General features: G+C 34.0%; 1 protein-coding gene across 3 annotated transcripts in view; it reads left to right on the top strand.

The window, feature by feature from the left end:
• Positions 1-19,200, top strand: part of LOC102804986 (uncharacterized) — a 54,591-nt gene that overhangs the window by 6,974 nt on the left and 28,417 nt on the right. For 2 of the 3 annotated variants that reach the window (XM_085508671.1, XM_085508669.1), the window contains exons 2-12: positions 2,519-2,701; positions 3,072-3,233; positions 4,825-5,058; positions 6,813-6,845; positions 7,383-7,518; positions 7,646-7,746; positions 13,920-14,039; positions 14,594-14,695; positions 17,449-17,679; positions 18,298-18,390; positions 18,816-19,067. In XM_085508671.1, the coding sequence (XP_085364797.1) occupies positions 2,519-2,701; positions 3,072-3,233; positions 4,825-5,058; positions 6,813-6,845; positions 7,383-7,518; positions 7,646-7,746; positions 13,920-14,039; positions 14,594-14,695; positions 17,449-17,679; positions 18,298-18,390; positions 18,816-19,067 (1,647 nt within the window). The remainder of the gene's footprint in view (positions 1-2,518; positions 2,702-3,071; positions 3,234-4,824; positions 5,059-6,812; positions 6,846-7,382; positions 7,519-7,645; positions 7,747-13,919; positions 14,040-14,593; positions 14,696-17,448; positions 17,680-18,297; positions 18,391-18,815; positions 19,068-19,200) is intronic. The other variant, XM_085508670.1, reaches the window with a different exon arrangement.

The raw sequence follows: 19,200 nt of genomic DNA, 5'->3' as shown, positions 1-19,200 counted from the left end.
AAATACAGAGTAGTTCTGTACCAGTAGTTATTTGTGGCTGTTAGTTAAGACAAAGAAACATGTTTTTCACCACAAATAAAAATTCTATGAAAATTATTTATATAATATTTTGTGTGTACTAATAAATCAAATTGATGTCAATGGCATATAATTCCAAATAAAATTTAAAAAAAAAATTGTCAGTACAAAAAACATAGAGTTATTGAACTTATTAATTATTATTTCACATTTAATTTGTTTTTTAGACAGAATTTTTCAAGGGCACATTCAATATAAAAATCAGTAACAAATATTGTTATGCCACTGTCTTTAATAACTAGTACATGTTACGGTTTCTTTACTTGTATTCAGTGTTACCATGATTGTTTATAGAATCTAGTGAGTGAAATTTAAATGGTGTGCAATGTGTTAACACTTTATTCCGGTTCACATACACCTGATACTAGAGAAGAACAGTAGTTTGGGAGAATAATGGCTCAAGACGGTTCACATACACCTGATACTAGAGAAGAACAGTAGTTTGGGAGAATAATGGCTCAAGAAAAAGATAAACAGAATACTTGTTTTTGCTACACACAAATAGCAATGTAATGCCTTACATGTATTGTACTTTAGAGGTACTGTAATCACTTGTCATGGTTGTGAACATTTTAAAAACAACATTCTTGAAATTCCAATATTAACTAACTACATGTACTTGCATTATACTGTCAGTTGTTGTTCCATCACTTCTAATTCCTTTATTTTCTATATAAAAAAAAAAACATGATATAGCAAAATTAACAGTGACAATAAGATGACAAGGCTTTCAATAATATACATTTTAAACTATGGCATAATTAGTATACTTGTGACTTTAAGGGAGATTGTGGAATCAACTCCCATGATTGGCAGCCCACACTGGAGGGGAGATGGTGGGATTGACTCCGATGGTTGGCATCCCACACTGGAGGAGAGATTGTGGGATCAACTCCCATGGTTGGCAGCCCACACTGGAGGGGAGATGGTGGGATTGACTCCCATGGTTGGCATCCCACACTGGAGGAGAGATGGTGGGATTGACTCCCATGGTTGGCATCCCACACTGGAGGGGAGATGGTGGGATTGACTCCCATGGTTGGCATCCCACACTGGAGGGGAGATGGTGGGATTGACTCCCATGGTTGGCAGCCCACACAGGAGGAGAGATGGTGGGATTGACTCCCATGGTTGGCATCCCACACTGGAGGGGAGATTGTGGGATTGACTCCCATGGTTAGCATCCCACACTGGAGGGGAGATGGTGGGATTGACTCCCATGGTTAGCATCCCACACTGGAGGGGAGATGGTGGGATTGACTCCCATGGTTGGCAGCCCACACTGGAGGAGAGATGGTGGGATTGACTCCCATGGTTGGCATCCCACACTGGAGGGGAGATTGTGGGATTGACTCCCATGGTTGGCAGCCACACTGGAGGAGAGATGGTGGGATTGACTCCCATGGTTGGCATCCCACACTGGAGGAGAGATGGTGGGATTGACTCCCATGGTTGGCATCCCACACTGGAGGGGAGATGGTGGGACTGACTCCCATGGTTGGCAGCCCACACTGGAGGAGAGATGGTGGGATTGACTCCCATGGTTGGCATCCCACACTGGAGGGGGAATGGTGGGATTGACTCCCATGGTTGGCAGCCCACACTGGAGGAGAGATGGTGGGATTGACTCCCATGGTTGGCATCCCACACTGGAGGAGAGATGGTGGGATTGACTCCCATGGTTGGCATCCCACACTGGAGGGGGGGTCACTCCCATGGGTTGGCAGCCCACACTGGAGGGGAGATGGTGGGATTCACTCTCATGCTTGGCAGCCCACACTGGAGGGGAGATTGTGGGTTTCACTCCCATTGTTGGCAGCCCACACTGGAGGGAAAATGGTGGGGTTGACTGCCCATTCAGCAGGAATGTTGTTGGAGCTACTCCCATGGTTTATTGTGGAGATTGTCTCCTACAGTCTGGAGACCGACTCCTACAGGTGGCTTCCCACTCAGCAAGATGAATATCGGATCAATCCCCCATGGTTGACAGCCCACACTGGAGGAGAGATGGTGGGATCATCTCCCATCGTTGGCTACCCACACTGCAGAGGTATTGTGGGATCAACTCCCATAGTTGGCTGATTGTGGAGATTGTGATACTGACTCCTACAGGTGGCTGCCCACTCAGCATGTTGACTACCGAATCGATCCCCCATGGTTGGCTACCCACACTGCAGAGGTATTGTCGAATCAACTCTCATGGTTGGATGATTGTGGAGACTGTGAGACTGACTCCTACAGGTGGCTGTACAATTCTTCCTGCTTGACAGGCACGCTGCAATCAGAGAATGGCATTCTGATGGATATGAATGTAAAGCTGTCAGTCACGTTTACAGTTTCTGCTCTCAGTACTCATACACAAGTCAGTGTCTTCATTGTGGTAATAAGTATCAGATTACCACATGATAACTGGAATCTAATGATTTCCATTTATTTTTAGGATATTAATGAGCTAGAAGAGATTAAACAGAAGCTTGCAGAAGATGGTTTAGATGGAAATGCTAGCAACGATGACAAATTGCGGCATATTTGGCGACTCTACACAAAAGCCGATAATGGTTTACAGACGTCACTCAAAGATGTGGAACAGTTGCGTATCCAACAAACGCAGGAAATGCAAGAAGTAAGTAAATGTAAATCATGCCAATTGTCTTCTGATGCTATTTCTTCCTGTATATCCAATTAGGCTTCCATATCAGGTGATGTGTTAACCTTTTCATCACCAGACTTAATTGCTCAAATTATTCTGCACGTTTTCTTTATATTCTTCAATGTTTTTAGAAATGGACCCTAATTTTTGAGCCAACAGAAGAAATTTGAGTCAAGTTTTGTGGCTATTTTTGTTTCAATCTTCTGAAAGAAAGTGCTGACTATATAAACAGGATTATTTGTGAATTTGTGATGAATCACTTGTACAAGTACAATTAGAAACTCACTCCCAAATTTTGGTTATAAGCTTTGTAAACACGTTTTCACATCAATTTTACTTACAGGTTGAGAACTATGTTGAACACATTAGAAGTTTATCTCATGAACGGGAACAGTTAACCGCAGAGTTTGAAGCTGAAAATGAGAAATTAAAATCTGAAAATGAACAACTTCGAAATGAATTAGTGGATGGTGCTAATAGTGAGATCACGCAGATGTTAATGCAGGTCAGTTATTGTTTGCTTGACACTAGATGGCGCTATGTTTTAAATAAAGTTGTGCGTTTATTGTACCATTTCAGTTTTGTTGACAATAATTTGACAGTTACATGTAATTGTTAAATTATACTGCAGTGCATTAATTATTCACTGGGTTTTAATATCGCTATTTTTGCTGATAAGTCAAATCTGCTATTAAAATTAAATCTACGCGAACATGTAAAATAACAATAAAACTCATTGTTTCCTTGACAAATTCATGAAAAAAACAGTGATTTTGCTCAAAACAAAAATAGTAAAAATAAATGGTTTTACAGTATTAATAGTTGACATAGCAGGGGTTTCATTAAGAGCTGGCCGCCGACCATATGGCCTGCTACAAGCCCACATTGGCCGCCTACTCTCCTGATTGCTTTGCACTGCCAAGAGTCTTTTTATTTATTTTTTGACCTGTTGTTACAGGATGATGGCCTGCTATTAAATACATTTGTGAAACCCCTGCATAGTTATAATAAAATTCATGGTCTTTGAAAAGTTGCTAAAATTAATATCTCACCTGACATGTTATTACATTTCTGAAACTCTCACTTGCCAAATGCAGCAGCTTATTTTACTCTTAACCTTTTTATTTTTATTTACTGGTAGTATTTTTTTTTCTTATTTTTGTTCGAAGTATTTCTTCATTACTTTTGTGCCTAAGATGAAGTTAACATTGTTATTTCATTATGGTGTTATAATATATTCAAATATTTTCAGATATTTTCAAATTACAACTATTTCTAGATATTTTCAAATCAAAATTATTTCCAGACATTTTCAAATCACACATATTTCCAGATATTTTTGAATCACAACTATTTCCAGATATTTTCAAATCAGAATTATTTCCAGTTATTTTCAAATCACAACTACTGGTAATTCCAGACATTTTAAAATCTCAACAACATGTATATCCAGATACATGTGTATGTTCATCACTACCTGTTCATCATCATGCACATCACTAGGAAACCCGGATTGCACACATTTGTTTGGTAATTTGACACACTTGTGAAGTACACCATTGTTTTACTAGAAAGTGTGGTAAAATTCAATACAGATAACGCTGTACATTACACAAACTCAACTGCAAAACCCAGGTAACAAGTTTGGAAACTCATTTATTGATTACATACCGCAGTAAATAAAAACACTGCCATATACTGTTTATTCAATAATAAAAATGAATAGTATTAGAGATTGATAATTATGATATTTATGTATTTAATAAATGTTACACATTGAACATGGATCTTGTTAGAAAATCTTACAAAAAACATTAAAGCAGGGGACTCGTCACATGCGAATGTATCAGATGGCCATAGTGTGTCATTGTTTATCCATGAGCCTTTGCATTTTTAGCATTCGTTGTTATCGTCAATTGGCGCTCAATTCTTGCATGTGCACCCTTCCGCTTTAACACATTGTCTGCTGGCTTTTCCCATTCATTTCAGCAGGTGATGAATTAAAACTATATAATTTTTTCACTTTTCCCCGGGACAAGCTACAAAATCTTCAATGATATATATATAACATAATTTATATGTCTGTCACACAACAGGAAGGACTTGAAGACGTAGCCAATGGAACAACGAGTGAACAAATAGCGTACTTATTAGTTGAACGGGCCAGATTGATGGACGAAGTTGATATAGAAAGAAAGCGTGTTGATGACATCGAAGCCAGTCAAGGTTTCCCAGATGATTATAGATTGCAAGAAACTATACGCAAAGAAAGAGAAGCATTTGAGGAGGAAAGACAAAATTTGAAAATGACAAAAGAAAGTTTACAAAGGGTAGGTTTAAAATACTACACAGGTGATCAGGTTTTAGAGGCAGCCATATTGGATTATTCCATTTCAAGTTGGGGTAGAAAGATGATTCTAATGCTTTATAGGGCTAAGAGCTGTGTTTTTGCCTTTCATTGAACAGTTTACTCAAAAATATGGAAGCAAGTGATAATCTTGTGGTCACAGCAAGCATTTGACTATTAGCAGCACCTGCATTATATTTTATCCCATTTATTTGTAAATTCTCACCAGTATTTTAACAGCAGTCTGAAATTGATTGCTACATGTACCGTAAATACTATAATTTAGACATCAGGAGAAAATGAAAGGCTTTATTTTGGTTCTAATATCATTTATGGAAATTGACAGTGAAAAAAAAAATGTATTTCCACATGATAACATGGTTTTAATTTTGCTGGTTACGAAAAGTATAGTCTAAAAGAAGTTTAAAATAAGAATAAACACAAATGCATTGCTTAATAATAAATAATCTAATCAGGTTGTGTTCAACTAATAAATAACTTATTACTCAGTAGTGATTATAATGTACAAAAACTCAATTCATTTGTTATATAATGCAAGTAAAATTTGACTTTGTTTTTATCGGTCACTCACAAATGCTTGATGAGGATTGATATCGGCCATGTTTTTTCCAGACAAAAGTTAACCAGAAACTGGGTTCTTTGATCTGATAGGTCAAGCTAATTTGTAACCAATCAGAATGCTGGATGGTGCCAACATGTGCCAACATGGCCATAGCTTATTTAAATATGTTAATGAAGTAACCTCACTGAATTGTGAACGCAACACGGGAAAGATTTACCAATGTAGTACTGAGAAATAAACTCTTTCCAGTGATAACCGCTCATTATCGTAACATTATCGAGTTTACTCATTCACGCTAGTAACAATAAACATCATACTCGTGAATAGACATCCATGACTAAAAAAAATACGTCAATTGAATTTAAATTCCAGGAAAAATTGAAATGTTCAAAAAAATTACACTTAAAAACTACACCTAAATTAGAATATTTATGGTACAAATTCTTGCTTGCTGGGACAACATCAAACGTTTAATGCAGAATGAAAAACTCACCCAAATAAATTATTACCATACGAAAAAGATTTTATTTTAGAGCATATAGATTGCCAATTTGCTAAATAATGACACTTTGTATAATTTGTGTCGTCATTTTATTTTGATGATACTGCACAAATTGAACATGCAAATTAAGTTTGAAGGGGGGGGGGTCCTTCATTTAAATGTTGATGTTGCTTCTTACTGCACGCTGTGTCTTATAGTGGTACTCTTCCTTTGTTGTATTCTTTGGGGGCTAGCTACTGACGTCGTACCACTGTATTGTGTATTTCTATGGGCTTTGCATTATCTGCTATGGGAACAGCTACAGTCAGTAAGCAGCACAAATTCAACTATAAAACAATCATGAACAACAAATTTGTAGAGATAATCTTGTTACCCTGTCCAAAGTAGATGTTTTGGTCTTGTTTTCACCGGATGTGATTGCTAGGACATAAAAAGTCTAGATGTTCTCACCCGAAAATAGAAGCTTATGTTGCATATATTGCTACAATGTTATGGTGAACAGTGATGAAATAGTTTTTTATTTTTGAAAGTATTGATGTCAACATTATTTTTTCTCAATTTTGCAATCGATTTCTCACCTATCATCTGTAGAGCTCTATTTCCTTGTATCATTTCGTCTCATTGACATTCTTTCTATTCTTCAACTACTAAGCTTCATGATGATGAACTCAACAGACTTAAAAAGGTAAGACTTCATCGTCACTTGATTGGAACACAATATAAAATATGTAACACTAGAGGGCGCTGCAACTATGACACATATCATGTTGCATACAAACACTTTGACTTTTATCACAAAATAATATTTGCAGCTGATAAGAAATTTTGTGAAGTACACAATTTTGGGTCATAACTGTAGCATAAAAATAAATGGTGCTCAAATGATTAATTAAAATATTCAAACATAAAATAGCATTTTGTTACAAATGATATCACTAAGCGTCATTACGTCGTGTGACAATTTCATATGCTGCATTTTCAAAATATATAAACATTGATCTAAATATCTGATTACCATATTTTTCTTGTTTCCTTGGTTCTTTATTCAGCTCCTACTCTTCTTTTGTTTCTTTACTTGTGTCACCAATTTTTCAGTTTCAGCCAGTATTTTTTTAGTGGACACTCTATCACACTAATATCTCAAATTGTTTACTGTATAACTGGTAAATTAATTGTTTCTCAATAAATAGCCAGTTTTATTTTGATTTTTGTTTGGCTGCAGGATCACCAAGACCAAGTACGCCAGAAAGACAAGCTGATAATGGAACTACAAAATGAAGTACAGAAAAACAATAATATGTTGGAGCGGGAAAGAAAAGCACGAAAAGTAGATGCAGAAGAAAAAATTGTGAAACAAGGTAACCAGGCATTTTTTTTTTATTGTTGGTGTGTGATTTATGGAGAAGGGTTGATCTGACTGTGCTTTCAAATTAATCCAAATTTTGTATTTGTATTATATACCTTTTTCTGTTTTTCTCTCTTTAGAAACGATTCTTACACAAACTGCTTCCAGGGACTATGAACTGCAGCATCTGAAAGACAAACAGATAATGATGGAAGAGGATAAAAATATTTTAAATGAAAAGGTAAGTAGAATTCACAGATCAAACATATTTTAATAACATCACATATGATAACTTATTATGATATATAATTCCTAAGAATCATAAAATATGGCAAACTTCTTTATAGATTTTCTTATAAGAAACATCACCATGAAAAAGTTTTTAAGATTTGCCAGATATCTTTCTTATAAATTTCTTATAAGAAAAAATTGGGAACTAAATAATAAAACAAAGTAAGAAATTCATGAGATTGTCTGAATAACTTTGAATAGACATTTCATGCACTACTTATAATGATAAAAACAAGTGAAAAATTACAGATATTTTGAATAATTTGTTTATAAGTTACTTAGATGAAAACTTTGTTATGATTAGAACCAAGTATAACATTAAAATATTTTTGGTATATCTGTGTAAACTTATAAGAATCTTGAACAAATATCTTATGGACTTATTATAAAGCTAAAACCAAGAATAAAACTAAATGCATAAAATATTATACTCTTACCCATGAAGCTTTGCAATTTAGTTTTTGCCTTGAATTGTTTTTTAGGAACAATTTTAATTAACTTGTTAAAAAATACATTGAAAGTCTTACAGCTAGTATTATTTAAAAAAACATAATTCAGTTTCCATGAAAGAAGTAATTATTTTTCCCAAATATCATCTCAAACAGAATATAATTAGGAAAACATTAGGAAAACTCTAACTACAGACGATTCCTTACCAGATCTTTGGAATACTTGTTCATTTGCATATTTTTTCTATAAAGGGAGGTTTAATTTGTTTTGCAATTTCTGACCATCTTGCAATTTGTGTGACTTTATATTGAGATCTTTGGTAATATTAGCTTTTAGGAACAAAATAATTAACTATGCGGGGAGGGTGATAATAAAAAAATAGACCATGGTGTGATGATTAGAGGCTATAATCTTTAGTTTAGTTATTTGCATAATGATATTGATATATTGTCATGGAACATCTTGTGAGTATTTAGACTCAGTTCAAGGCCTAGCAGTTGAGCAATAAACACCTTGGCTACAAGTGCTACTCTTCAGTGCATTATTCTTCTCCTGGATTTGGTGACCAATACCTGCTTGGTTCACTCTACTTTGAGAAGTCTGTTCTCAATTTGATATTGGGAGAATACTATAAAATGCTCTAATTTCATGAAAAACAAACTTTTGTGAATTAATGAAAATTACAAAATTTTGAAGCAGTCATCATGACTGCCATGAAGTCATAACAATTTCTTGCAATCAAAATTAAACAGTTTACAGTAACCTTATAAGAAGTCAATATCTGTGAATTATGTAAGTCATGGCAAAATTATGTTGAAAATTTTACACTGGTTTGGTGGTATTGATTTGAATTCGATCGAATCAAAAATGTTCCTGGTTGTAATATGTTTTGCAGTATACAAATTCTTAAAAGCCATGCTAGACAAAATTCAACAAAATTATATTTTGTGCAGTAGACCATCGTCCGCCTGCACGGTGTTGCTCCGTTCGGACATTCCTCCCTCTACAACACCGTGCGGTAATTCTATTCATAACCGTGTATGTCACGTGGTTGCGCGATAGAAAGTTTACCGACCAATAGAAAGCTTTGTTACAATGACTACCAGTAAGCCCTTGAAGCTTTGCGTACCCGATGTCTTTGGCTTCATTTCTGCCAATATATGTTGCAGTGACATCATTAGCTTTGAAATATAACACCTAGTCTTCTATAATACTCAGCAGTGACGACAACACTATTACCACACTCGATGGTCGAAAGACCGGTAAACCATAATAACATAAGGATTTACTATTTCCAGTGCGACAAAAAACGAACACATCAGACTCGGCACTAAGTATAGTTTGAATAGCTTTGGTCTGAATATCTGTAAGTTGCATGATGTATGGACGTCGTCGCTGTATTGCCTCGACATCCAAGCCAAAAAAGCTTCCACTGTGCGCAGCGACATTCATTCTCAGGTCAGGCATTTTCACCGCCTGGCAGAAAACGGTATTTTGGGACGGTTGTTGACACCCCCTGAGCAGTGTAACAAGATTATCCCTACATATGCAACATATTTAAATTTGGTTGTTTAGGATTTCTTCAAATTTATGTTTGTGCTGTTTCCTCGATTTTAGCTATTTTCACCGGCTCGCACAGAGCCCATAGAAATACACGGTAGAGTGGTGCGCGTCTCGTGACTTTGCTCCGCCTTGAAGATTTTGAGAGCTTTCCAAGCGCGTTGTAGAAAGGAGCAATATGATTGGCTGTTGGTAAACTGATTCTAAACTGTGAGGGCATTGTCACATACACATAGTTTTAATGAAATACTTCAAGGTGATAGTGGAGTGCTTCTCCGGAACATTCACCTTGAAAATTCAAGATGGCAGTAGACATTTGAAATTTTTTTATTGAGCCCTAATACAATTATTGAATGCTTTGGTATTTTTATTGATTTACTTTTTAACTCCGTCACAATAGACCTCGTAAAAATGTTTAAATAAGCATGAATAATTAATTAAGTATTCCTGGATTTCTTCACCACATGTCCGTAATTCTACTGTTGAAAGAAAATAATATTCATGATTACTTTTAAATTTCGATCCTATGAGGGTTTTCAGTTTTCTGGAGAGTTGTTTGGAATCACTAAATTACAATAAAGATTAGACTTTTAATTATATGCTGATGTGAAGGTAAAACCTGAAAGATTGTCAGTTATTGTAGTTTGTTGCTAAGTTACCCCCTCCAAGTGATAATGGAATCACCCACCTGCAGTAGATCTTTCACAACATTCTTTATGTGGCTTGAAGTACAGAGCCAGCACAGTGGCTGACATGAGTAATAATTATCAGAGGTGACATTTTATCCAATATTCAACCATGTCTGTCTTCAAGAGAAAGGTAACGAGTCAACATATCCTTTCATCCATACTCACTACATGTTCAAATGAGTTCATATGTCATGGTTCGAGTAATTTACTATATTTAGTTATTATAATGAATAATTTTTAAAGTCCTTTGGGTGTTGTTGATATAAATAATATTTCGTTGCAGAAATGTAATTAACATAATTGACATCGCACACATTTTGGTTTCTAATCATGTGGAGCATATTGAACCGGTTTTACGAAAACAAACTCGCTGAAATTTCTTGCATTTGCAGTGTTGAGTTGGTTTGATCTGAGGTAGAGTACATCACATAGGGTTGCATTTTTAATATCTGACGTCTGACATCTTTGGTACGGTTTCATTTTAATCTTGCAAGTCACTTAAAATTGGTTACGACTGAAAGTTGATATAGAAACTGGGTTATTACATTTCATGTTTTCATAATCATACAAAAACTATGGTATAATTTTCTCTTTGCATATTTAATATTTTATTTTCACCAAATCTTAAACTATTTGTGAACTCTCAATTGCAGAATAATGAGTGGAATTGATTGATTAGAAATAATATTACTTAATATGTTTATGGATTTATTATATATTTGTTATAGGACCAGGAGTTTTATTTGTTGGTTTAATTTTCTAATGTGTAAACGTTGGTACACAATTTGTGTTATCTAGCATATGCATTTATGCTAATATTGATAAGCACAGATCATAACTAACATGTTTGAATTTTTACCAACCTGTTATTCTATCAATGGATGCAAACAACCGGTTCTTTTGCCGACCAGTCATTGTGCATGCACTCAAAACATAATTCTGATGGCTCATAATTATAACAGTTGCCGAGAACTGTGCCATTTTATACCTTCAGTAAACCCTGACAGCGAGCAACGCTGTTATTTTATCTTTGGATGCAAATAACTTGATCTTTTGCCAACCAGTCACTGTGCATGTGTAAAAAACATGCATACAGGTTCCCAAAAAATGATTTCTTGTTAAGGACAAGCTGTCAAAGTGATATATCCTCTACATCCTGCTGTTTTTTACGTGTATATATGTTTGGTTACACAGAGAATAATGCATAACAAATTTCTGAAAAATAGTTTTAAAGTATTAATTTTTGTGGAAAATATTGAAATATGAAAGCTAGACATTTCTAAATACTATAATACAAATAACATGTTTTTTTATGCATTTTGTTTATCTGTTTATTAAATCTATATAGAGGTAATTAATGAGGTTGATATGAGAAAGATTCAGAATTTCACTCAAAATTAATGCTTTTGGAGTTATTATAATTATAATATAATGGCACATATTTTTAAATACAAAATTGTCGCTAGTTCACTATTATTGCCTAAATTAACGTGACCTACATACAATTCATAACAATAGCAAGTAAAACCAAAAATATAATCATATACGAAAAAAAAAAAATAAATAAATAAAAAGCTTACAAAAATAAAATTTAAAAAAAAAAGAAAATTGGGGCCCGTATATACCTTTTTCAAGACTTTAATCAAATTGTGTGTGAGAAATCATATTCATTGTCAGTCATTTTGTAAATTTAACTTTAATTTAATATTTCTATATGACTTGAATATATCTATAGTCTTTTAGTGCACATCACCTAATGCAGTCGTATTAAAATACTGAATTCACAGAAAGAGACAATGCAAAATTGTGATTTTCTATAAGCATTCAGACCCATCTTCTGTGAAATAGTCCAGCGACACCATTTTATTGAAAATATTAAAGAATAGATTTACTAATTAATTAATTACAGTTATTGGACTACATGTATATTAATATGTGGCCATGCCGAGATAAAGCACTGAATTGGGAATACAGATATTTCTAAAAGCTTTGAGATATAATATGGAAATAATTGAGCTAATTGTTGGTACATTAAACTGTTGTATTATTAAACTGTATGCTTAAATTTTGTCCAATTTCACAAAAGACAATTAAGTTAAAATCACTTCCGCTTTGTAGAAAAAAAATGTGTCTGAAAAAAAAAGGTCTAGCAATATAATCGTCTCAAGTTCTTTCAATATAAACCATTGATATATACATAAAGCTAAAATGAAGTGATCTAAGTTGCAATAGCTCTATAGAAATCCAGTTTTACAAACTAGACAATTTAAAAGCTTTTGAGAATCGATCAGTACAAATAAACATTCTCTGTCAATACTTTGTGAAGCTTGGAAATGTTTTATTGTTTTTACATGAGTTATGCTCATAAAAAATGATTGTTGAAAGTACCTTTTCATTGAATGATTTACAATCGATGAGTCATTTACTTTAAAAAATAAATGGCAGAATGGCAGAATTTTTATATTTTTTTCATTCATGCGTTTATTTATAGACTGCTCAGTGAGTCTGCAAATTATGCACTCAGATGGTATGGTATTTAAACAACCTTCACTACATATTTTGTGATACGATTTTCAATTCTTGTGAAATCATCAATTCTTGTGAGATCTTTATTTCTCGTGAAATCATCAATTCACGTGAGATTCTCATGAGATCTTCAATTCTTGTGAGATCTTTTTTTCTTGTGAAATCATCAATTCTTGTGAGATCTTTATTTCTCGTGAGATCATCAATTCTTGTAAGATCTTTATTTATTTTGAGATCATCTATTCTTGTGAAATCATCAATTTTTGTGAAATCATCAATTCTTGTGAGATCTTTATTTATTGTGAGATAATCAATTCTTGTGAGATCTTTATTTCTCGTGAGATCATCAATTCTCATGAAATCATCACTACGTATCACACCACTTGCATACCCGTGTATTGTAAATCCTTGTTAGAATTGTTTGCATCTTCACCAGCCAAGGATCATTTATACTTTGGCAGAAATCCAACTATAAAACTCAACTCAAATGAACTCAAATACAACGACACATGCTCTGATGGCTTCCATGTCAAAAATAACACAAAGTCGAGGGTTGTGATTGATTTCACGTGTTTCTGTCGGCACAATCTTATTGGTTAAAATTTGAAATTGATACAAGTTTTTGTTACAGGAACACTTATTGTTGGATCCAGCTCCTTAGCATGCCCAATCAAATCATTCAATTTAATTGAGGTCAGATACATCTTTTCCTAACACAATCATGCATGGGTTCGTGGGAACGATCATGGATGGCCGGATTGGCCAAAAACCATGCAAATCGAACGGTGCATATTTTGTGGATGGTTTATTGAGATTTTAGAATCATAATGGAAGATGGCATGTGTAGCCTTTCTTTTATCCACCCTTGTTTTAATTCTGTTTCAACTGTGGTTTTTAGATCAAAGAATTATCAGAAGAACTTCAAAAAGAAAAGACCTCACGAAGTAATCAAGAGGCAACATTGCATAAACTACGAGCTGTTATTGAGAGAAATAAGAAAGTCCTGGCAGAGTCTGAGGTATATTCTTATGTTCATAATTTTCACTTGGATTTTATTTTTGCTATCGTTGCCGAAGTTAAGAATCAGTGAAAATACAATCAAGTGAAAATACTTTTTTTTTCTTCTAAGTTTTACATTCAACTCATGAAAAATCAGGAAAAATAAATGTCATACAAAACCCAAAATGTTTTTTTGGCGAAAACTAATTCCAGCTAAAATAATGTGTATTAGTGTACCTTCAACATGCATTGAGGAAGGAAGAGAGAGAGGATACTTAGTTTTATTTTGTCTGAAATTAAAAAAAAGGAAGAAAATTCTATTTACATGGAAAACGCACTATTTTTATGACAATTATAATAATAAAAAAATGTGTGAATTCTCATTGATTTTATAAATTGACCAAAAACACTTTTTTCTAAGCCTCATAGTACACAATTGTGGTTAGGATGGTGAAATAATGGCTGGGTGTGATTGGAATAACATTACCTCATGTGTGTCAATTGAAACCATACTGACACACCAAAAATAAGATTGGAAACAAATTTGTAAACCAATTTTTATTTTTCCTAAAGGGGTCCAAGCAGATTCTAGCAGATGAGAAGAGGGCTCTAGAAATGAAACTAGCATTTCTACAAAAAGACATCGATGGAATGAAAGACAAAGAAAAAACAATGGTAAGAACATTTGTTTGTTTATAACTTTGAAATTCTGTATATGCAGCAAAAATAGAATTAGCGATTGTATGTTGAAATGACATTATATAAGTTGTCAATGGTATTTTAATTTCACTATTTTGATAGTTTTATGTTTACCAAATTTCTTGTGAAACTATGCATTTTATTGTAATTTTACATATTCATGTGGATTTAGTGAAATTATATTCCAGTGAATAATTAATGAATTTACAATAAATACCTTATCATCAAAAGGAATATTTGCCTGAATAAATCATTTTTTGCAGCAGACTATACAAAAAAATATTTGTTTTGAGTTTAATATAATCAAATTAGTTTGACTTAAATTAGAAATTGTTAATAAACAAAATGCTTATTATAGTTTTTGTCTCTAAACAAAGGTGATTCTACAATAATCTAAAAATGGTCACTAGGCAGTCTCTATATAGAGGTGGTCACTATAAACAGGTGGTCTTTATATAGAGCTGGTCACAATAGGCAGGTTGTTTTTATATAGAGCTGGTCATGATAGGCAGGTTGTCTTTATATAGAGCTGGTCATGATAGGCAGGTTGTCTTTATATAGACCTGGTCACTATAGGCAGGTGGTCTTTATATAGAGCTGGTCACGATAGGCAGGTTGTCTTTATATAGAGATAGCCATTCAATATAGACAAGTGGTCTTTATATAGAGGTGGTCACTATAAGCAGGTGGTCTTTATATAGACCTGGTCACTATAGGCAGGTGGTCTTTATATAGAGCTGGTCATGATAGGCAGGTTGTCTTTATATAGAGCTGGTCATGATAGGCAGGTGGTCTTTATATAGAGATAGCCATTCAATATAGACAAGTTGTCTTTATATAGAGGTGGTCACTATAAGCAGGTGGTTTTTATATAGACCTGGTCACTATAGACAGGTGGTCTTTATATAGAGCTGGTCACGATAGGCAGGTTGTCTTTATATAGAGATAGCCATTCAATATAGACAAGTGATCTTTATATAGAGGTGGTCACTATAAGCAGGTGGTCTTTATATAGACCTGGTCACTATAGGCAGGTGGTCTTTATATAGAGCTGGTCACGATAGGCAGGTGGTCTTTATATAGAGATAGCCATTCAATATAGACAAGTGGTCTTTATATAGAGGTGGTCACTATAAGCAGGTGGTTTTTATATAGACCTGGTCACTATAGACAGGTGGTCTTTATATAGAGCTGGTCACGATAGGCAGGTTGTCTTTATATAGAGATAGCCATTCAATATAGACAAGTGGTCTTTATATAGAGGTGGTCACTATAAGCAGGTGGTCTTTATATAGACCTGGTCACTATAGGCAGGTGGTCTTTATATAGAGCTGGTCACGATAGGCAGGTTGTCTTTATATTGAGATAGCCATTCAATATAGACAAGTGGTCTTTATATAGAGGTGGTCACTATAAGCAGATGGTCTTTATATAGACCTGGTCACTATAGACAGGTGGTCTTTATATAGAGCTGGTCATGATAGGCAGGTTGTCTTTATATAGAGATAGCCATTCAATATAGACAAGTGGTCTTTATATAGAGGTGGTCACTATAAGCAGGTGGTTTTTATATAGACCTGGTCACTATAGACAGGTGGTCTTTATATAGAGCTGGTCATGATAGGCAGGTTGTCTTTATATAGAGATAGCCATTCAATATAGACAAGTGGTCTTTATATAGAGGTGGTCACTATAAGCAGGTGGTCTTTATATAGACCTGGTCACTATAGGCAGGTGGTCTTTATATAGACCTGGTCACTATAGGCAGGTGGTCTTTATATAGACCTGGTCACTATAGGCAGTTAGTCAATACAAACAATAGGTCGTCTTTAACCCATTAAATTCTGAAGTCAATTTTTTTCACTGTTCACATTTACATTGTTTAATACAAATTATGTCTATTCCATTTCAAATTGACATAAAGTTTTTAAAAAATTACATGAAAATATAAATATTTTGGTGGAAAAAATATGACATTAAGTTGAATTTCTATCTGCTGAGAAAACAGGTGTCAGTTACGGTTGATTGGTTGCATGAAATATTAAATACCTTGATGTATTAAGGGGTTTCCAGTGTCCGTTTTAATTTCTTTTGATATCCGGATACCGTTCCTTAATATATATTGACCTACTTACAGTTTCCTTTGAATGAGAAAGTGATTACCTGTCAAAAACTACTTTTTAACAAATAAAAAATACATCAGAACCATTCTATATCTGCTAATGTGAATTGGGTTAATGTGATTTGGGCTGATTTAAGATTTACTTATATCAATATTTTTAAGATGAAGCATCACTGAACAGTTTCAGCTTGGCAAAGAAAGCAATTGCGTTGAAATACGAGTAGAATTACAAAAAAAAAAAAAACAAGTGTCAAGATTAACTGTAAATGCTATATTTATTCACTGGTTTTAATTTCTGTTTTTCCATTGATGAACAAGACACAACAGCATTCCATGGCTGACAGTAATGTACATGTGTGAGAATATTTGATAGCAAACATGGAATATATTGACATCTTCTGTGATGATTCACATGTTATTATTTGATAAGTATCACAAGATTCTGTACGATTAAAGCTTGTTTAGGTAAACAAGGCCAAATAAATTAAATAGGGGGTTTCTAGTAACATTAAAGAAAATACAATAGCGAAAGCGAAATATACAATATTTTTTTTATTCAGCCCAATTACTTTGCTCAAAATGCTTATATCTTGGTTCTCTTTGATAGGTTAATGTGCAGTCAAGTGAGAAAGATATCAATGACAGCCTGAAAAGAGAAATTGAAGACTTGAAAAGTAAAAATAGAAGTTTATCACTAGAATTAGAAAGTACCAATACAGCTCTTGATAGACAGAGGTCAAAGTGTAGAACTATGGAGGAAGAAACCGCAGAGGCAGAGAAAAAAATTGATGAGAAGAAAAAAGAATTTGAAAATAAAGAAAATGGTTTTTATCAAAAGGTGATGTTTTTATGATTAAACTTTTTACAACCAAACTTTCTTGTGCAAATTATTCTGCATTTTTTTTCTTATATTCTTCAATATTTCTGGAAATGAATTCTAATTTTGGAGTCAACAGACAAAATTTGGGTGAATTATCAGGTTTTTTTTATTTTTTGGCTATTTTTGTCCCAAACTTCCAAAGAAAAGTGCAGACTATAAACGTGACTGTTTTGTGATGAAAAGAGGGAACTGGTGGTTAAAAGGTTAAAGAACTACTTTTTTTGCTGTGTATGGATATGTTGCTACAAATGGTGAATCATTTGATTGGCAGATTGTAACATGTATAACAACTTTTCATCTGTTGGTTCTTCATGTGCTACGCCAGTTGAATAAACACATTTTTTTTCCCTGCTATTTGCATGATGTCAATAGCAGAAATATAGACTATGTGAGCTGAAGAAGTATTTTTCTGTCAAGAGTTTTCATTCACATTGCTCAAGTAATAATCTCATGCCACATGTTTTATTGCTCTTCAAATGGCATCATGTTACAAATTTAAAGTATGAAATGTGAGCCACTTGAGGGCGCTGTTTAAACACACCATGTGAAATGAATCTTCTTCCTGATCTATTGTAGTTGGAGAGTATGAGACTGCAGCTGGAAACTTCTAAAGATGAAGTAGCAGCAACTCAGAAAGAGATTGTCAGGATACAGAAACAACATAGAAAGGTGAGAATACTATTATTTTCAGCTTATGACTGTTAACCATCTTGTCATGCTTGCCAATTTTTCATTTTTAATATCTGTATGCGAGATCTGGTTTTTATGACAGTTTTCACAATTCAGTATTTTACATCTTCTGGGTTATTTCTGAGAGCAAACCAATCTGATATGCACTTGAATATGATTACAGATTAGGAACCTAAAAAAAAGGGTGAATTTGACAAAATGAAAACAATATTCACTTTTCATGAAAAGTCAACTTAAAGAAAAATTTTTATGACAATTGTAATATGGAAATAAAAAAATCATGCTTTATATCAATTTCAGAAAACAAATTATAATTATAATTATAATTATATATTTATTTATATGAATTACATACCATTCCAGAAGTGTGCTTTTTCTAATCCAATCCTATCACATATTATCAGGAACTCTCTGAAGCGAGGTCAGAGGCTGATAATATCCGAGATGAGCTGGCCAAGGAAATCCAATCCGGAAGGAGGTCTGTGGACAATACAGCCACTCTTTTAGAGATGGAGAATGCCTTGGATGAAGTGACACGTGACAGAGATACATTAGCAAGGGAACTACAAGCAATTATCAGCAAAGAGAATAAACATGAAGAATGGGCAAATAAGTGTAGACAACTAGAGGATGATAAGAAAGAGATAAGTTCACAGGTAAGGATGATGCTGATTGGTTAGATGTATCGACACCAGGCTTTTAACTAGCCACCTGTCTACTTGTCATTTAGACAGGAACCCCACATTTCACCCCACTTTTGCTTTTCTGAGAACATTCTTTGTTGTTGTT

This window comes from Saccoglossus kowalevskii, chromosome 15, assembly GCF_978046115.1.
Source record: "Saccoglossus kowalevskii chromosome 15, keSacKowa6.1, whole genome shotgun sequence".
In the NCBI taxonomy this organism is placed as follows: Eukaryota; Metazoa; Hemichordata; class Enteropneusta; family Harrimaniidae; genus Saccoglossus; species Saccoglossus kowalevskii.
The sequence above is the reverse complement of the archived record's forward strand: the minus strand, read 5'-3'. Positions and strand labels throughout refer to the sequence as shown.